This window comes from Uloborus diversus, chromosome 9 (assembly GCF_026930045.1).
Source record: "Uloborus diversus isolate 005 chromosome 9, Udiv.v.3.1, whole genome shotgun sequence".
In the NCBI taxonomy this organism is placed as follows: Eukaryota; Metazoa; Arthropoda; class Arachnida; order Araneae; family Uloboridae; genus Uloborus; species Uloborus diversus.
The window spans coordinates 136,702,772-136,724,913 of NC_072739.1; the positions used below are offsets into that span (position 1 = coordinate 136,702,772).

Sequence of the window (22,142 nt, forward strand, 5' to 3'; positions counted from 1 at the left end):
TTGGCCATTTTTTGGCCTAATTTTACTGTACTATAGGTGATCTAGTAAAAACACAGGGAGTTTAAGGCAGGTGTCCTCATAAAGGACAATGTGAGAATACTCTTTGATCTTTGATTGAAGAATAATGTGTAAAACAATTGAGACACAATTTGTAAAATCAGTAGGGATGCTAGTTCAGTGCCCAAAACGGATAGTTGGGGTTAAATTTCAAAATGTATAAAAAAAAATTAAGAAATTTACTACTTTTAATTTGCTGTACTCTCAACTCTGGTGAAATCTTTTCAAACCAAAGTTAGTTGAAAAATAGGTCTTCTCTATTATTTAAGAGGGAAAGGAAAAATTGAGATTCATCCTTTTTGTTTTTCAGCTTTCATTCTGTAGTTAGAATTGGCTCACATAATGTAGCAAGCCAAAAATTTTGAAAAACTTGCTATGCATCTAATAGTGGATGGGGAGCAAAAAAGAATAATTAGCAAAACCATGTTCAAGTGCGAGACTTAGTTTCTTAGTTTGATAAGTTTATTTTTAACAACATACTTGTCTTTAAAAAAAGTTTTCCTACTCATGGTTTGTATATTGTACTAACACTTTTGAAATAATGAAATATTTGAATATTCAACATAATTACACTAAATATGATAATTTGCATAACTATTTTCAATTTCATTTATGCTTTAGAACAGAGGATTTTTGAAGAAATATGGTAAACCAAAGTTCGTATTAAAGATTCAGATTGCTATGCTATTACAGCAATGAGCTAAAATTAGAACTGCTTAATTTTCATGTGCAAAAGTGAAAAAGGTTTAAAATGTAATATTTTTCATACATAAAAGCGAATGTGCATGGGTTTAAATTTTTAAAACATAGGGTTTTTGGTCATGGAAAAAAAAATCTAAACTCTTGTAAAATAATACCATTTGGCGCTTTTTTTCCCCAAAGTTGTTGCTAAGTCTGCTAAGAATAAACATCCAAAAATAGTACCCAAATATACTTTTTATGATTACAAGAATAAAATAATATTGTTTCATTGATTTGATCAACTTTTGTTAGCAGCTACATGCATTTGTAAGGAAAGAAAATATGCAAATTTTTTTTTTTTTTTTTTTGTTCCTAACAGTTTCAGTAAAATTCATTAAAAAGTTTAATCATTATTACTTTAGTACATTAATGATATGATCCTGAAATTACTGAAAATATAATTTTTCAGTTGTACATTACATTTACCGATGGCAGACAGGGCTGAACAGAAAGTTCAGTGTTTGACACCAGTAACTGATGTGGCAGCTAACGTGTGAAATTTGCATGAAAAAGAAATGAATTCAGTCATTCTCTGAAATGATATTTACAAATCCCAATAGATTTTTACTATCCTGCAAAGTACAATCAAAAGCAAGTTTCTTACACCATACATACACAGTTGAAAAAAAAAGCTCAAACTCTAGGAATCTCCTAAAAAAACTAGTTGAGCTGGCAGATATAAAAATTGATACCTTTGTAAAAAACAAAAACTCATTTTTAAATGTGTCGGGGATGAAATTTTTCCAGAGCTACCCCAAAATTCCCGGATTTGTTTTGACTTGTTAAACCAGGAGTGAAAAGTGCAAAAATTCTCAAGATCGAAAAAAAAAAAAGCAAGACTTTATTCTTAAAAATAAAAACATAGTTTCTCTCAAAAGATTTCAAAAATAGAAAATATTAATAATGATTTTTTAAATTATCACTTTTTAAGAAGTAAAATAATAACAAATAAATTTACTTTATTAAAAAATGGTTTATTTTTTATCAATAGTTATTGAGCAGTAGTTTCCTCTTAAATATGATTATAAAATACAATTAAGTAAAAAAAAAAGAAAAAAAAAAAAAAACTTCAAATAAACTTCTCTTTCGTTCTGTTCAGAAGTTAAAAAAAAAAGACTATGAAAACTTCATTCTTACCCAGAATAAAAATAAATATTATAAAAATATGGATGTATGTTCGATGAAAAAGTATATCATACTTAATCAGACAATTTTATTAACTTCTAACTCAAACTAAGCATGCTAATATATTTATTTATTTTTTAATTTTTTTAACTTTAAATGTTATAGTTTCATCTTTTTGAGCTTACATGCATTCCAACTTATGATTTTTAACATGAAGAAATAATTTCTTAGTTATAGAAAATTAGATAGAAATTTAATTAGTTTTTACAAAACATACTGAGAAAAGTAATATTAAAACTCATTTACATAGTATGAGCACAATTTTATTCTCAATTCATACATAAAATACATCTTAAAATCTGTAAGTATAAACAATCGTTATTACAAAATTGATTCTTTTTCCCAATACACAAACATTTCAAAATTTACATACAGCTTAAAAATTATACAAATGTGCCATTAAACTTTACTAGCATATACATTTTTATCTCAGGCAGAAATAATCATTACAATGGATGTGTAAAAAAAGAGCTAACAAAAATATAAACTATACAACCTACAAACATAACAATTAGTGAATTTGATATTTAACTTCTTAATCTGTTTTCCATACTTTGTTGAATAAATCCATAAAAGAATCATAAATCATGAATGTAATAGCAACATCCAAGCACACTCTACCAAGTCTTGGAACCGTCCCCTTGTAGAATCTACATAAAAAGAAAAATACATTATGTTCAATGACTCAAAAATTTATTGAAAATATAATTTTCAATACAGTAGAATATTAAAATGAATATGTACTAACACATGCTAAAGTATAACTATTAAAGTGAATTCTTACAGTGGAAACCCGATTTTAGGTTTTCAGTCGAACCAGTGATTAAAAAGTTCCAAGCGGGAAAATGTAAAATCAGGGCTGTGTTAAAAATCTAACCATATAATTACAAAATATCCAATGAAGTACTGTGAAAAATGTGTAATCTTTACATTCTTTTTTAGATGCAATTTCATTTATAGCAAGATTTGTACTAACAACTGACAATTTGCTTCTTAGATGGCACTCAAATAAAATCAGTTTTAGAAATTTTGTGCTTAGAACCGCTTTGATCAGCTGTGGGGACACCCTCAATTACTTCTTTGTCTTCATCATTATCATCCAAAGCGAAGAGTAAATTTGACACTGAAGGAATTCGTAATGTGATGAGACGATTCAGCGTCGCCAACTTCAGGAAAATTTTCAAGAACAGTGTCAGCAGGTTTAATCCTCAATTGTCATGAAAAAAAGGTTGGACGACCAAAGGAAATTCCTCTCACAGACAAAGAACAATTAGACAGGATAAAAAGAATGCCAGAGTGCCTTCAAACATATATTGAAAAAAAAAAAAAAGCTAAAAAAAGTCTGCAAGTCTTGTAGATAAAAATTTTTTTATCTGTTTTTGAGAAACATATTAAGCGGACTTTCTGAAAAAGATTAACATAAAATCAGTAATATTTTAACATTATCAGTTGAGCTCTTTTCAGGGACCAGCAGAAAACTACATCAAAAGTGGGATAACAAATGAAATGGACAACGTAAAACCGGGCTTCCACTGAATTTCTATAATAAAAAAACTGCACGATCAACATTTTTTTTTTTTTGGTTTGTTTGAAAATGGACTTTTTTTAAAACTTCAAAACATATGAGCAATTATTCATGTGTGCACTACAATGTTTTTCTCCCAAAACTATTCAACTATGACATGACTGATAGGAGTTAGTATAAATCATAACCAGGTGTAGTATCAAGTACTATTATTCTTGCTGACTGAAATAGAACTGAAAATTTAAACCATATTGAAGTAGTAATCATTAAGTCATATATTAAGATTTGTCAAAAATAATCTTCAAATCTGGATATTTTTCAAGTCAAGACATCAATCTGAACAAGGTTAGAAAATCCTAACAGTCCAGACAAAACTCAGATGTATCGTTACCCTAACTTATACTCCTTTATTCTAAGCACCCTGTAATACTATGATTTGTGACAATTTTAATTTCTTAATGAGTAAAACCAACCTAGGGGTGCAACCCTAAGATCAAGGGCACAACCCCCTAAATAATGGGAAGACCCCCACCCCAAAAGCAAGAGACCCCACTCCTAAAAATGAGAAAAATACCCCTCAAAACACGCCCTTCTCCTATAGGTGGGCACCCCTGAATCAACCAAAAAAAAAAGAGAGCACCTGCTTTCAAAATTCCATATTTTGTTCTTAACACTCAACCAGTGTGATAAGTATTTTATTTTGAGGAGCAGTACTGCTCCTCAAATTTCGATATTTAATAGGGAGGTATTTCAGAGGTAATAGTTTTGATATTGAGGAGCAGTTCTGTAAAATTGAGTTGTAAATTTACATTTGCTAAATTACATTTTTAACAAGAAAACAAACAAGTTTTAAGAAATGTAATATTTAATGAGTGCATTTAAAAAGTTTTTCACAATGACTTCAATTAAAAACTTTTCTCACTAATATTTCATAAAATAGAAACTGGTGCAAATGAGTGGTTCTACTAATACAGGAATATTTAGGGTTAGAAAATTTCAAATTATATACCATTAAAAAATTAAAACCATCTGCACTTTCTTTATAAACAAAAATAGTCTTCTAAAATCATTAAGTACACTGCATCGACATCCAGTTTTGCCATTCACATTTTAAAAAATATTCAGGGGTTTTTTTTGCATCTCAAAATTTTTGATGCAATTCAAGATATTGCATCATGCTTCATACGTTTTGAATCGTAAACTGTGATGCAATACCGTTTATTTACTACACTGCACTCAACGGTTCACAAAAAATTCCAACTGAATCATCAGTGTGTAGCTCCCCACTCTACGGTGTGCTGTCAGATGTAGATGCATAAGTGATTAGTGCTGGATATTCTATTTTTCTGAGCCAGAGCAAAACTTGGAACTGTGGCTCCCTTAACCTTCTTTCTTCAATTTATTATAAACTAGCTATACCCGCATGACTTTGTCCGTAGTATAAAATTAAAAGGTCATTTGGTTGTCTGTACATTTAAATACTGGATGATGAATTTCTCGCCAATTCGCTATGTTCATTTGTTTTCCCCTGTTATAGTAATTTGCTCGGCAGACATTCATGTTTATTATTAGTAAGGATGAAAAAACACAGAAATAAGGTGAATTTGCCAACATCCCATTCGATAGCCTCAGCTTGAAAGTCATTTCCATTCAGATTTCAAGTTTATTTTTAAAAGAAAATGTCTTTGTTATAGGATAAAAAATTAGGGTTTAAGATCAGAAAAATACATCATGCGTTAAAAAAAAATAAATACTGTCAAAAACTTAATGATACTTACCAATAATGCAATAAGTATCGTTAAGTTTAGCAACTTTAAATTTTAACTGAACCTGATATTTTTATAAAAATACAGTAAAACCTGTGAAGTTGACTGCTTTTTTCAGGCACGGAATCAGCCCTTATCATAAAAATCAACCTCTGTAAGTTGACCACCTGTTTAAGTTGACCACTAAGTAGGGCACCGTGAGTGGTCAACTTACACAGGTTTCACTGTATCAGGTTCAGTTGAAATTTTATATGAAAACTAAAATAGAATGCAACAAAATAGTATTAAAAAATACACTTACGCAAAAAAGCCTTCATTTCTGGCGATTTCAACAATACAATGAAATGTATTTTTATACTTGTGCGCTTCTAAGCCCTGAAATGAATATGAAGTTTAGTTAGAACCAGAAATAAGTTTCACACACAACGAAAAATTTTCAGAGAGATTAACTGATTCCAGAAATATTTATAGGAAATAGCATCAAATAATAATGCAATCATAATTTCCAAGTTATATTTCATTTATTTTAAACTACATAACTTTTAAGTAAAATAAGAAATAACATCAAATAGCACAATTTGCAGTAATCTGTCATTTGTGATATTTGACGTTGTTATTTCTTATATATATATTTTATTTTTACTGCACAAAGATATTTATTTAACTTGCATAGCTCTTTATTAATTGTTACTAAGTAGATTTTCCCTCTTAAATATTTTCAGGTATTTTCTGCATAAAAAAGCTTTTTGATAAATGTTGGGATTTTAAGTAATCGCACTTTAGAAATCGAAACTATTGGATAATTTGATTTTCATATTGAATTTCTAACGTTGTATACATCTTAGGTTTACAATAAAATACAATGTGAACATTTCATAAAAAGGAATTAATGTTTCAATCTTTGTTTAGGAGTTTTCTCCCCTTCCAATGAGAAAGGGAGATTTGGAAAAATACATATATATAAATAATAAAAAAGCTGGAGTTGGAGCTGGAAATTTTTCTTCCGACTCCGCAGCCCTGCTAAAAACGCAGCTTAAAGCAGTTTTTGGTCACTAAAAGAGAAGGCCATTCTCTCTCCCCCCCCCCCCCCCCCCATTTCACATCTGACTCGTTATTTGTACTTTGTAGCTTAAACCAGGGGTCTTCAACCTACGGACTGCGGGTCACATCCGGCCAACGAACAGACTTTGTTTGACCTACTAGAAGCTTACAAGTTGCAAAAAAAAAAAAAAAAAAATTATAGTATATTTTTCTTCTAAGCAGTTTGAAGGAAAGCTAAGCTCAGAAAATCTCAAAAACACCACTGAGAACTTAATCAAAAAAAAAAAATCCTGGTTGTATGGGAGAATGAGGCTGAAATGTTGTTGGATTGTTGGCCCGCTTTGCCTTCAAACATTCACAAAGTGGCCCTTCAGTAAAAAAGTTTGGAGACACCTGGCCCAAACAGATTCTCCCGTGCACTTATGGTTAAGGTTAGCAATAAAACAGCAACCTTTTTTGTTTCCTCTGATACTATTTCTGTGAAAGTGTCTAGTTAGAACACATTCTGCACTTTAATGCAGGATGGACAAAATAAATTGAAAATATACTGGAACAAAGCAACAACTAACCTGCATTCTGGTTTTGACAACATCAATAGGAGTGTTTCCAAAAACCGAAGCAGCTCCGGCGAAGGCCCCGAAACAACCCACCAGCAGCTTGTTCACCTTCTTATTTGGGTCTCCTCCCCTGTACCAATCCTTAAGCGATTCCATCACAAAGAAACGTATTGCCTGGTTGCTACCCTGTTTCATAATTGTGGCAGTGACACCTTGGTACACACCTCCCAGGCCTAGAATAGCAAGACTTCAATGTGTAAACTAGCAAAATATTACAAAAAAATTTCATTGCTGTTTTTACTCAAATCACTGAATAATTATGCTCATAAATGCATATTATGCACTTAAATAAACACATTTAAATAAAAAACTAGCAGAACCCGGCAGACGTTGTCCTGCCTATAGATATATATTTTATCTCCATATGGTGGGTGTGTTGGCATTAAAACGTTGGTAATTCATTCATTTAATTTTCAAGCACAAAGGTATTTATTCTTTAATATTTCAGACTTTTAACTATGTAATCGAACGAACTTTGAGTAAAAGTAATCTTTTATTCTCATCTAGCTTAAGGCAAGTGGATACACAATATTTTTGGTTTTCTGATTTGGTGTATAAATGTACAGAAAATTTGGTGTTCCTACTCTGGAGCAAGCCACATATAGCTGTCCATGCGAAAAACATGGATTCGCTAAATGTAGTCCGGCAACGCGTAGCGACTGCCCCTGAGCTTTGTTGATCGTTATTGCGAAAGCAAGGCGCACAGGAAATTGTAGTCGTTTGAAAGTGAAGGGCAAATCAGTAGGAATCATAGGAATGCGCGGAATCAGCACATCTTCACCCTTACATTTGCCATTAATTATTGTTGCTTCAATCACGTTCGGCATCAGTTTTTTCACGGAAAGTCTGGTTCCATTGCATAACTTTGGCGTGTTGAGATTTCGTAGAAGCAATATTGGTGAACCGATTTTTAGCCTAAGTTTGTGGGGTGGAACTCCAGGTGGTTCCAATGAATTGAGAAACTCCACTGGATAATTAACAGCTTGATCTTCTTCTATGACTGTATCAATGGATTTGTATTCCATAATTGCACCAGGAAGTTTCAACTGAATCATGTTATTGATTCGATTGACGTCATCATTCTTTGGGGCTAAGATAGCACGTTCGCAAAGCCAATCGTGATTCCTGAAATTGTTTATAATGTTCGGGAAAACGTTTTTCTCAAGATCTTCTTTTGATGACTGTAGTTGGCAGAAATTCGGTGGGAACGATATCTCCTGTGTTGCTGGATCAACAGGAAGTTTGCCGTCGCCCATGTCCAAAAGTTGTTTGGCAAACGTTGCTGCAAAATCATCTCTAAGTAAATGCACACGCATATTAGTCGACAGTGTAATTTTCTTTACATGTCTCCAGAGAGCTGAATTTTTCAGGCATGCTGCCAGTTCGTCTGCTGGTGTTGATCTTGGCATAACGGGCAAAGTTTGACGGAAATCACCCGCGAGAAGTACTACAGTTCCACCCATCGGACGCTGATCGTTTCGGAAATCTCGCAAAGTACGGTCAAGCGCCTCAAGTCCTTTTTTATGGGCCATGGTACATTCATCCCAAATAATGAGTCGGCATGTTTTCAGCACAGTTGCCATTCCAGATGTTTTTCCGATATTGCAAAGGGGGTGTGCAGCTAGGTTTAAATTCAACGGCAGCTTAAGAGCCGAATGCGCAGTGCGTCCTCCATCGAGAAGTGTTGCTGCAATTCCCGATGACGCCAAAGCCAATGCAATATCATTCTTCATTCGGATTTCAGCGAGCTCCAAATTGAGTAAAAATGTTTTTGGTGTGCCTCCTGGTGCATCAAGAAAAAGGATTCCCCCATTTCCACTTCGCACATGCTCCATAACTGTGACGTACGCGAGTCGCTGATCATTTGTCAGTAGCTTTTTCTGAGTCTCAACATTAATTTGCAACGCGTTGACGTCATACTGTTTTTCCCGCAATACGTCAATATCGACTACATTGATGCTAGTACGTCTAGGAGAAAATAGCCCTAGTTGATTTAGGTTTTTTTTTGCTAATTGAGATACGCGTATCTTCGAGTGATATTAATGCTGCATTGAAAATGTCTTCTGAATACTGTATATCCAGGTTGCTGGCTCTGCATGCTTGAAGCAGTATGTCTTCGCTCATACTCTCTTTGTGTTTCTCCCAAAGATCTTTCGGACCTGAAGGAGCACAGGTTGTCAAAATAATGGCAAATAGAGTTCGAATTTGGTCAGCACGCCGTGTTTCAGAGGCTTCTGTTAATGCATTGTCCCAGTGATGATCATTTTCAAGCATTCCAAGTTTTAAACAAACTTCTCTATATGTCTGATACTCTTGACCATCTATGGTTTTGATTGCTTGGAACGATGTTGGTCCTTTGATCACGTGAAGCAGCATTCGTAAATAGTAGCATTCACCATGATTTGGGTGAACAGTATACACGCGGCCCAACGTGTCAGTAGAAAATATTCCAGATATCGAAGAATGTCTTGCACCTCGTTTTCTTCTGCTAAACGTTTTTGTTGATTGGTTCCAAGTGTAATACTGCGGGACTTCGTGATAAAGCAATGTTTTAGCGAATTCATCAGTTGAACACAGTTGGAAAAAAGCGGTCAATGTTGTGTTCGGTGGACTTGCAGCTCTCTGGTGTGCATTCTCTTCCGTAAAGTAGACTCGTTGACCATTTTCCAAGTGAACACTGAGATGCACAACAGCAGGAAACCTTTCATGAATGTCAAAACCAAATATTCGCCACACAGCTTCGTTACTGCTTATATAACGTCCCATTTGAAATTGGTCGACTTCATTGATGGGTGCATTGGGATTTGCAAGCCCGAAAACTGCCATATCACTACCTTTATTCACATATTTACATATGTATTTAATTGACTTCACTGAATTGCAGGACTCTACATTGATATGCGCGTTGAATGATTTTGAAAGCAAAGGAGAATAAGGCACAATCCATTTGTTATTAATTTCGATATTAACTTTATTGATTTTGATAGTTGTTGTATACCCTCCGTCATCAGGTTTTCGTCGTCTGTACAGTGGATAACCATCGCCACCGGTTTGTGTTTCTTTTAACAGCTGACGTGGATAATTTTTGGTGCATCTACCGTCTTTCATGCATGGCGAATGAGGGTTGTGGGGCCCACATGGGCCATGTATCATATTCTTTTTGATAATTTCAAATAGCTCAGGATCTTCTTCTGGGTTTGGTAGTTCAGCACTAATGAAGTCATCGATTTGAGTTGGAACAATTTTTTCCACCAACCAAATTAAGACATGAGCGTGTGGTAAACCTCTCTTCTGCCATTCAACCGAATACATCCAACAGCGAGTTTCTCCATATATATGATTTTTAGTGATAATATTCATGAAGCGAATCAATTTTTGCTTAAAAACTCTCGCAATGACATCATGTCGATGAGACGATTGCTGGCCAGGCAGAAGTAAGTCTTTTATTTCAACCCAAGATGGGTTACATGTGAACGTTATAAATAAATCTGGGCGTCCATATTTTCGAACATATGTTAAAGCATCCTGAGCATATTCGTGCATATGCCTTGGACTTCCAGTATACGTTGCCGGAAGTATAACCATTTGTCCAATGTCAGCAACTTTTTTTTCATTCGCGATTGTATCGCGTAAATGAATGTACTCTTCGGCTCGGAGCTTCGATTGATTGTAGCGAATGTAATCGAGTCGTTCACTTTCGACTTTAGCGTACATATCAACGATGAATTGTTGAAAAAGCTGCCGACAGTTCAGGATATGATTGGATTGTTGGGCGCGAATCATTATACGGTATGCATAAAAATTCATACAACTAACTTTTTTCGTTGTGGTAGCACCAGTGGTGGGATTTGTTTGATACAATTCAAAATGATATCCGTCTTCTCCTCGAGGAAACAGAATTGGATATTGAAGTGCATCGTACGATCAGTGTGTTTCAGCAACACGTTGCTTCGTTTGATCTCGTTTGCAGATGACGATATCTCGCCTTGTAATCTCTGTCCCGACAATTACAGCTGCTACTTCAGGTGCCATCGGAGCATTAAATCTCCTTTCATGCTCATTGGACGGCCTTTTATCTGCCCTGATAATTACTTTGAAATTGTCAGATCTCACACCATCCAATGCAGATTTAAAATCTCTGATCAAGCTGTTGTGTTCGTGGAATAACTCTCGTAAATCAGCAATAATATTGCGATCTGTAGCAACACTTAATAGAAATCTTCGGTCAATTTCGGTCTCCACATTATCCATAAAATAAATTTGTAAAAGTTTGGGATTTTCCTCTGGAATTGGAAGAAGGGAACCAATTTTATGATAGACCTGGCCTTGTACTTTAAATGTGGGAATGAAATTATTATATCGTACAATATTTGTAGCTCCAAATGATGTCATTTGAAAGCACGAGTTATATTTACGAATATGTTGTAGAAAGTGTTTCGACTCCCGTGTAATTCCAGTCACGTAGGTTAGAAGTGGCTCTGGTGGTTCAGCAAGCGGTGGCAAATTTACTTTGCCATTGGAGCAACACATACCAGGAGTCTCTTTTTGAAATTTCAAAGCGCGACAATGTACGCAAATTGTAGACATTGGACCAATGACAACATCGCGATGCATTTTGTAATCAAAGTCCTTGTCGTAGTTAAATGCCGCTTTCTTGAGATCTATTCTAGTTTTTGTTTGAGAGTGCCGTAAGCGTTCAGTTTCCCGTCGTGCGTCTCGCTCTTCTGGGGATGCAGCAGCTCTTGAAGTAGAAACTCTAATTCTCAGGTCTTCCAGCCTTGCGTCTTTCTCTTCAGATGTTTCAATAGCTCTTGAAGTAGAAGCTCTGATGCGTTCACTTTCCAGGCGTGCCTCTCTCTCTTCAAATGTTTCCGCAACTCTGCTCGCAGAGATTTGCAACGCTTTTCTAGAGTATCTACCAATGCTTACTTTTTTGGCATTTCAAATGATAATTTACTATTTAGAAGATAATTTTTCTTTAAAATAGTAAAACGATATTTTTTAACGTTGGAAGATACAAATGTTTACTTCTCAAAGAAATATTAAAGTCACTTTGAAGACGAAACTAAGCTTGACAACAATGGCGGACACATTGAAATTTTTAATCTCAAGGATGATAATAATGCGTAAATTTGAAAAAAAAAAAAAAAAAACTGAAAAAATATATCAAATCGAAAAAGTAATAAATCATTTTGAAGTGGAAAAAACGCCAGAAGAATGGTTAATCTCTAGTAATCGGATGGCATGATTTTTAGGAGATATTCGTCTATACGTATAACCATCTGAAAATTTACTAACAACATGTCTCTTACGAAGAAGCGAGTTCCATAAATTTTGAAAATATCAACAACAGAGCGTGCAAGGAAATAATTACATTTTTGGCAAGGCTGAAATCAATTTAAGTGTCCCATTCAGCGTTGAATTTATACCATTCAGGACGGCATTAAAATAATTTTCAATATTGCTGCATATTATGAAAAACAATACGGGTGTAAAGTAAAGTATTTTTAAATGAGACTAAGCTACTATACTTTTTAAACACATAAAACGTTCAAAATCTGGATACTTATGAAGTGGAAAAAAAACGTTCAGATTTGAGTTAGAATGAGGGTTTCAGTTTTAAAATATCGTCAACAGTCCCTCTAAAAATATCTATCTGAATAAGGAAAGTAGTCTCCCCCCCCCCCCCTTCCTTCGGAATAAGAAAAATTTTCAAAATAACACCAACATTCTGTTTTTGGTTTACCCCCAGTTTTGCCGACACTTCAAACTTCCTCCCGCCTTTAATATTTTAATATATCAAAAGGTATGATTAAATCAGAAAACGGGGGGAGGGGGACGAAATGTCGGCTAAACCGGGAAGACACTTTTTTTTAACCCCAGCAGAATAGGCACAATAGCTTCAAAAAAATTCCCTTTTTAATGAATTCTCGAAACGTCATCTTAGAATATCGACGTCAGTCCCTCAAAATCAACATCAGCATCAACCATTCTGAAATAACGATAACGGCTCATCTAAAAATTTCCATTACATTAAAATTAATAGTAAAAATCTTCATTAATACAGCTAAAATCCATGTCTTCGGCCGGCTAACAAAAATTAAAACGGTCTGTTACTAATTTTCGTCAAAAAGATATTGTCGCCAAATCATGAGATACTTCTAGTCACCATAACATGGAGCTAAACATTTTCATCCAAAATGTTTCAAAAATGAGTAGTAAAATTTGGCGATTGTTTGAAAATGTGCAAAAAGAAAAATTTATGGAAGTTTTTGTGCTCTTTAATGGATTTGCCTAATTTAGTTTATGGTGGATTATTTTACATCTCGAAAAAAGTTTTAAAGATTCTTTTAATGGCGATATTTTGTTTACATGGTGAAAGCTGAGAAACATTGGCTTCAAAAACAGCGACAGTTAAAAAAATTGCACAAATGTATTCTCATAAGCTACTGAAATCTTTGCAAAGAGTTTGGCGAGATTTCTACTGGTAGATTGGATCATGAGTCTGATCAGCACAAATAATAAAAATATAACAATAATTTCATTAAAGTTCCATTTAAATGGAAAATAATCAGCCAAATCCTTTTATTATCAGCCAATCTTGTGAAAAAAACGTTGATTTAAGATTTGACTTGAGAAAAGCCTCGAACAGTCACACGAAACGCAAAAATATTGAAGAGTACAACAATTCTAGCTATCAACTGAGAGTTGAGATGATACATTAAATAATGAATTGGGTTGAGGAGAGCCTTCGAACATGGAACGAAAAAAGCTCATATCTCGTTTTTCATACAACTTAGAACTTTCTAACAGATGCCATCTTCAGCAGAAAAATAAGCGCTTTCGATGGACACATAATTTTAAAATGTGCACGTATTTTTTCGCCGTCATATTGGGGCATTTATGCGAAAATTTGGACAAATTAGAATAAAAAAGGAACTATCAATCGGATTTTTTTCGAACTGGTCTACAAACCTGCTCAGTACCAAAAAGAACAAACGGTGAAAGTTTTAGCCAAATCTGCCGGGTAGTTTCTGAGATCTTAGGGAACAAATTTACCAAACTCCACTTTTATATATATAGATAACAAATCGTTTTATAAATGAAACATTTGATTTAGCTTAAGGGGTCTAAGGACCCTTCAAAATGTTCGACTTTCTGGAAAAAATATATGTTATGCATAACTTAATTCTGAACAATTTGATACCTTATTTATTACCATACGCAAAAAACTTTTCAAATTATCGAAAAAATGTGTATACTTTCCCCATGGTGATTTATGTTTACAGCAGCTGTTTAAGCCTCTTTTTCTCAGGTTGCGTTTTCTCACATTTCTCGTGTTGCGTGCATGATATTTCAGAAAGTTTCTTATATATTTCTGTAAAACTTTCAATGCATGTTTGTATGGTTTATTTTTCTAATCTGAACCTTTTTTTTTTTTTGAAATTTATTTATTTTAATTATTTATTTTATTTATTTATTTTTTTTTATTTTTTTTATTTTTTTTTTTGAAATTTTATAAATTAATAGCAAAATTTTCCAAAATTTCGGGTGGAAATTTTTTTTTAATATTAACTTTTATTTTTAGGTAAAAGTTAGGTTCAGATCATAAAAATAAATCAGACAAACATGAATAAAAGTTTTACAGAAATATATAAGAAACTTTCTGAAATATGCACGCAAAACAAGAAACCGGCACCTGAGAAAAAGAGGCTTAAGCAGCTGCTACTGAATATAAATCTCTACGGGGAAAGTTTACGCATTTTTATGATAACTTGAAAAGTTTTTGCATATGGTAATATATAAGGTATCAAATTGTTCAGAATTAAATTATGCATAACATATTTTTTCCAGAAAATCGAAAATTTTGAAGGTTAAGGGATCCTTATGCACCTTCCAACCTGGGGAAAAAAATGGTTAGAGTTGGAGTTTTATTGGATTTTTCAAATTCATCAATTTTGCTCTCATTGCAGTTTTTTCAGAGTTGATATTGCTTATAAATCTTCAATTGTATCATAAAGATAAATCATTTTTGGTTAAAAATATCTAAAAACCACTAAAACTAAATTTCCTTTCATTATTTTCTCAATTCTATATTAATTAGAAAATTTTAAAAAAAGTTATCTCTCACAAAAAAAAAAAAAAAAACCTAGTATGTTGTGGCCATCACAAAACTTTCTTCTATATTTTTCTTTTCTTTTTTTTTTCTGATCCCTCCCCATGCTTGACGAGGAAGCAATATTCCCAACAAAAACAAAATTACACATGCAAAAACTTGCCGACCATCCCAATGTCTGAATTATTGCAAAAGCAAAGCAAAGTTGAAAGTTATTTTAAAAGCCTTGCTTGAATTAATTACAAATATTTTATTTGTTAACAAACATAAGATGGCAACAGTTAAAAATTTTAAATCATCGAGATAATATTTCCGATCATTTCCATACAATTAAAATCATGAGAAATACGCAGATGATAATCTATTACTATTCATCTTTCTTATTGTTGCATTAATAAAGCTATTTTTATTCGCTAAAAATTAATGATAATAAAAATAAATCAGCACCTCTTGGCGCGATTGGCGCCAAAATTGAACCAAAGCCTGTTTACATATGGATTCACATATATTCCAAATTTCAACCAGAACGTAGCATTACTTCTTGAGATAGGACACTCACAATGGAAAAAAAGAACGGGCGATTGCGCTTCACCCTTTTTAGCTGTTGACACCAAAATAAAATCGGCTCTTATACCCACTAAGGGCTACTTGCCGATAAATTTTTCTTTCATTCCGTTCATTATTTCTTGAGATATAGCAGTCACAATTGACGACAAAAAACGTTCTATAGCTCAACCCCCGTTTGAGTTATTGACACCAAAATTGAATCAGCACCTATTCCTGTTAATGACAACATATGGACCAAATTTTGTTTGATTCCGCCAGTTACTTCCTGAGGAATAGCAAGCACGCGTAACTCAAAAAACGTCAAATTGCTCCACCCCCCCCCCCCTTAGAGGAATTCGCGCCAAAAACCAATGGGCACAAGTTCACATAGGGGCACATATGTTTACCAAATTTCGTTCGATTTCATGCGGTAGTTTTTGCTGTAGAGAAGCCACAAAAAACTGGTCACACACAGGCGTGACACACACACATACACACACACAGACAGACATTTTCCAAAAATAGTTGAAATGGACTCAGCACACCTCAAAACGTTCGAATCCGTCAAAATTCGAAAATTTGCACAAATCCAATACTTTCTTTTATATATTAGATATAGAAGAAAGTAAAAACATATTTAGGGACAAATATGTTTTTACTTATTACAATTCTTTCTTTGTATTCTATATGTTAATATTTTGGAACAGTAATACTAATTCTTTTTCTGCAAAACATATTAATCTTCTAAAATTTCAAAGGTCAAAACTGTTCAACTCTATTACCAAATACCCCTGCATGTATATATAATTTTTTTTTTCAACATTCAGGCATAATTTTAATTTAAATTACACTCAGTAATACTTCATAAATAAGACTTCTTTTCAAAGGCAAGAAAAAGTTTGCCGGGGATCAGGAAGAAATTTTGATTACATTTTAGGACAATCAAAATACAGTTCAAATAGTTACTCATTTTCAACCATGAGGTAAAGGTTAACTCTTTTCTTAGAACACAGATATAATATTGAATATTTCATAAACATACATATTGAAATATTTTCAATACATGAAGAAAATTAAAATCACTAACCTTGTTGCTTTATTATTTGCCCGACACCATGGAAAAAACCTCTAAATTTTGGATTTGCAGACTGTTGGTCGTTGATAAATTTAACCTTCACAGTTTCCATTGGAGTGACAGCAAAAATGGCCTCTGCTACTCCTGCACCTAAACCACAGAGTAGACGCTGAGCTGGAGGCAAGTTGCCTTTCTCATCTACACTTCTCTTCTTAAGCGATTCAAATGTACCAAACCTAAAATAAAGTCAAATTAAATTTAAGAAACGAAGTTGTTCTGTTTAATAGACTCTCTTCAGAGAATGCCACCCAGCCCATTATTTGCCTTGACATTTTCTTGACAGAAGGTTTTATGACCTTTAATTGGCTACCTTTTACCAAAGATTTGCATCTAAAAGCAGGCTGCATGCCTTTCAAAATTTACTATTCAGCATGCAGTGCTATAAAACTCATCTAATTGTTCAATTTTTGGCACATTTCATTCATTAATGAAAGAGTAGGGTAGCAACATTGGAACTTTCGACTGTTTTTGCACATATTGCTTATTTTTTAATTTTTTATGTTGTTTATTCTATGCTTTTATGTAACTCAAAGCTCATTATTTTCATGTTAGCAATATAGCGTTAATAGAAACTCTACTGATGCATCAAACTGATAAAGTAGGATCAAACTAATTTTAAGTAGTATATAAATAAGCTTGATTGGAATGAGATAAATTTATAATTGAGGCACCACAGATACAAAGAACAAACTCAACGTTGGGTCTTTTTTCCCCCTTTTCATTATTCGTATCTATATCCTTCAGAGAATCTACAAGTATATTTTCCATGCTGATATTGCCCAATGTTTTTCTCAAACCATGCAGATTGATAAGTTGGATGTCTGTCTTTAGGTGAAAACTTTTTGAAGGTCTTTTTCTCCACAACGCCTCAATTCAATGTACTTAATGTTGCTTTAAAAGGTACATGCATATTGACAATATGCTTCTAGTATTGAAAAATGTCAAGTGAAGTATAACAGCCTAGTCAAATGACAGCAAAAAAAGCATCAAAAGAACAAATAAGGAAATAAGTGAAAGTGATACATTATGGCCTTCAAAATGCATTGTTGAGCAAATTTGAAGAAAAGACTAAAATTGACCTAAGAAATGGGTAAATAAATAAAATTAAAGAGCATCAATAATGGGTGGGATGCTTATATCAGAAAGACTAACAAGTGATTTGAGGAAATATATTGAAGGTACAAATGAAAAGAAAACTCTCTCGCATAAAATAAGCTTGTTCTTGATAAGTGTTGTCAAGTAAATATGTCCGTTGGCCTAACAAAGAAGGTGGGATGGGGAATCATAACCAGCCTTCATTAAAACTATTTATGTATACATGTGCGTACAGACATTGTGGCATAGTGGGGTGAGCCATTAGCTTCTTCCGCTCAAAGACACAAATCTGGTTCCTGTCGATGGATTTTCAAGATGCAGAAAACCGACAGTGTCCATGTCTTATAATTAAGCAGCATGTAAAAAATCTCTGGAAAACTTCTTTGGATTTGAGTATTAACAACAAAATTAAATTTTACAGGGCAGTTTCACATAATGAGAGCCCAGATGCTTCATCTGGTGGGAAAACTGGGCATAAAATTTTCATGGTAAAGGCACCCGCTGGTAGTGGAGATGCATGAAAGAATGAGTGCTATACTTTGAGCTCTCACCAGGCTTGCAAAAAGTAAAGCCTCTAACTCAGTTTAATACGAAAAATATAATATGTGTGTGCAGTATGTTAGCTTAAATGTCTGCTTGTGTCTCCATGGAAAAATTCTCACTATACCACTGAATATGTCTACCACAAACTTAAATTCTTTTTTCACCTTCTCCCCTTCAAAAGGTTACTCAAAATTTTCACAAAAATTAACTAAAAGCTTTTTAATCAAGCTAAAATTTATGGGTTTAAAAGTTTCATTCTAAATGATAAAGAAATTTTAAGACCAGTTCAAGAAACCTGTTGCGATGTGTACTAATATGATCTAACTAGTTAAATATCCAATAGCAAGAAAACAAGCATTTAAGTAGATTATCACTGCTGCTACAGCCTATTTGTTACAAACAAACATACACAATATGCAAAGCAAAGTAGCACTTAAAATTCCACAACTCCAAAAACATAGAAAAAAAAAAGCAGGTGGTGAAGAAATGCACAAGAAAAGAATTTTCATAATCCCCTTACCTGTTAGTAAGAAAGCTTAAGCCCAGAAGAAATACGTCAGCGAAGATTTTAAGGTTGAAAGCCTGAAACTTAGTTCAAGGGTGATTTGTTAGGTACGCCAAATGCTACCGTTGTCATAAACTTGATCATAAGAAAGTGCTGTCAATATAAGAGCCCTTAGGTGAGTGAGAGTACTATAAAAATTTCACAACAAAAATACTGAATACAGAGTTTTAGTAAAAAAAAGATGAAGATCTCAAAGAAGAATCAGATTGTTAGAATAAGAAAAAAGGAATGTTAGTAATGATCGAATGCATCATTAAATAGGCATGAAACTGTTAAACATATTAAAGAAAAGTTTTATTGAGAGAGTACCGTTATTAAGAATTTTATGTAAGTCCTATAAGTGAATCTACAGAAAGTTTCAGATATGAATTTTCACAAAGTTCTCCAATCTACTGTAAAAACCATCCCTTTACAAAAAACTGAATCTTTTCGTAAATTTCTTTGCATTCATTAACTGAAGAACACATTGTAATTCTTTAGCTCATCATATCAACTTTCCTGTAACAAGCTAGCTTTATATTTCTTGTGTATTTCTTATTAACAGTAGCTTATTTGGGATTTCTCAAGGAGAAGCAGGTTTGATCATCAGGGTTTTTAACCAATTAAAAGCATGCAAACGATGTTTGTGTAACTCTCTGTTTCCCCACCTTTTTTCTTTCTTTCTTTTTTCTTTTCGTAATTCAATAAGGAGTTAACCTCACAACTCCTCCTCTTTGTGCAATTCGGTGTGATTTTACATTGATTTGACAGTTATTTCAAATATATATATATTTTTAAAATTTAATTTCACAAAAATGTATTGAAATTCACATAAAGAAGCACCCAACAAAAATATTTTGATAATCTATATAGAATTTTTCATTTTTGTTAATATTCCAAAAATACTTTTCGGCTACTCAAGGCAAAATTAACAAAGATAGGAACTTTAAGGAAATTTTCATGGTTGAAACAGATGTTCAATGTTTTTGAATGTCTGAGTTTTTGGTCATTATCCCACAGTTAGCTTCATAGTGGACTTTTGTTTCACTTATTTATTGATCCATGTCTCAGAAAAGAATTAGTAGATTTCACAAATTGAGTACATTCTCTTAAAGATAAACATACATACATATGGAGAGCTGTACAATTTCCATAGAGTGCATTGCAATTAGTTTATTTTATTACATTTTCACTGTCAATCTTTCAGTTACAACAATAGATGAAACATTTAGTGATTAGGTTGTAAAAATGAACCATGCAAAACAGAAGGCCATGCAATAATTTGTCTCGCTTTTTTCACACATAAGATGCACAAAGGTGATATGTTATTGAATGGATACAATTTTCAATTTATTACATAAGTTCAACACTAAAAATTCAAAAAAAATTCTTTGAATCAAAAATAAATTTTTTAAAACATGTCTTTTAAAAAACTTAATGAAAAAGATTTCATTTCATAATATTTTTCATGCTCAAATAATGTTCATGTCAGTGCTTTAAAAACTTATGTCTCAAAATACTGTAAATTCATCTATTACTACTAATGAAATATTTTAAAGGATTTTTTGGTCAGAGCTAGATTTCATCTATGACATGCAGTGATGTATGCTAAAATAAACAACAAGAAAACTAATTAGCGAAGAAATAGTTGGGACTAGTTCAAAAGAACTTAAAAAAATAAGCAAGTAGTCAAAGCTTTTTAAAAAATGGAAGAAAAAAGCAGATATGTAGTAATGAGTAATTTGCACAGAATACCATTTTGTTGGATCCTACATTTTGTGGATTGAAATATATTTCATGAAAATTTTGGATGGAACAAATGAGCAATTTGCCCAAAGAAAAAACCTTTATCCATTGTCATACATAAGAACAGCATGTTCCTGTTTAACCTTCAAGAACTCTATTTTCTCAATCGTTAGTCCTAAATGCTTACTTTCGATTACAGATATGATCAAAATAAGATGCAGAGTTGAAATATGAAAAGTTTGAATTAAGAAAGGTATTTAGTGAAAAAATACAAAACCTAATTTTGTATATGATCCATATGCCCCCCCCCCCCCCCATTCATACTTTAAAAAGTCACAAGCATAAAAAAACAATTCTTTCAAAAAAAAAATCGACATTAGTGCAACCAATATTTACAAAGATATGAGAAGTGAAAGCAATGTGATTTATGTCACTTTGCACTACCAGTCAATTACACCTTTTGGGAGAAAATATAATGGCTAACAAGGGTTAAAATTATATGTGTGCATCGAGTGCTTTTTTTAATTGTAGAAGCTTTGTAGATTGTTTTTATTTATCATAGCATAATATTTGCATTTATTTATTCAACAGCAATAAAAATTTTATTTTGTTTTGTTACTTCAGCAACATATGTCATGTTTCTGAAAGGATGATAGGTTCCCGTCTCATCTTCTGCGCAGTCCCTTAAGCTTTAATATCTCCTTGAAATTTTGGTAGCAAATGTTATAAATTGTTTGAGTTAGTATTATTTTTCAATGGAGATTATTTCTTGAAATATAACTGCAAGAATTTAGAAGCCATATAAAAAGTTAGATTTTTCTATTTTTTCATAATTTTCTTTTTTAGTTCAAATTTTGACCATTATTGCAGTAGGAAGTATGCATCCAGGACAAACTGTTTCGAAAATAGGGGCCTTGCATGTTAAATGGGGACAGGTCACATAATATCTTGCAGCTTTACGACAATGTGACCATGAACTTGAATGAATAAAACAGACTGTAAAATGAGTGAATGCAACTACAGTGTAGTGATCCATAGCCCCTTCCACAGAGGCCAGCTCAGTAATGCTAAGAATATGTGACATTTTTGAGCTCTCAAGTGAAATAAATGCCTTGGAAAGAACAATGTCATGTCCAAAATATGAACATGGATCAAACTTGGTTGACATACTTTCAGGTTTCATACGGGAAAGCTTGATGCTCTTACTGATGCTCTTACAGTTGCAATAAAGACACCGGGTTGTTGACTACTAAACTGGTCTAGAGAAATAACTCTAAAGAGCTCACAGAAGAAACTAGTAGTAACTTTTTTAATTTGTCAGAGTAGAAACAGCAGACCTAAGCCAAGGGACAAACTTTCCCTGGCATAGGCAGTTGGTACAACCAAAAAAGTAGGGGGTCAAAAGAAGTGTAGGAGTTACGGGGCGTGGTTCCAGAAACTGATTTTTCTTTTTGTAAAATTTTGAAATATTACTGGTTTTTTAAT

At 33.1% G+C, this 22,142-nt stretch overlaps 1 protein-coding gene across 1 annotated transcript in view; it reads right to left on the reverse strand.

Annotated features, from left to right (window-relative positions):
- Positions 1-2,209: 2,209 nt before the first annotated feature.
- LOC129229393 (putative tricarboxylate transport protein, mitochondrial) overlaps positions 2,210-22,142 on the reverse strand; it is a 46,186-nt gene continuing 26,253 nt past the window's right edge. Inside the window, exons 3-6 of the mRNA XM_054863691.1 lie at positions 16,682-16,905; positions 6,885-7,105; positions 5,576-5,649; positions 2,210-2,633 (exon numbers count right to left, since the gene is read on the reverse strand). Coding sequence (XP_054719666.1) covers positions 2,519-2,633; positions 5,576-5,649; positions 6,885-7,105; positions 16,682-16,905 — 634 coding nt within the window. The 3' untranslated portion in view covers positions 2,210-2,518. The remainder of the gene's footprint in view (positions 2,634-5,575; positions 5,650-6,884; positions 7,106-16,681; positions 16,906-22,142) is intronic.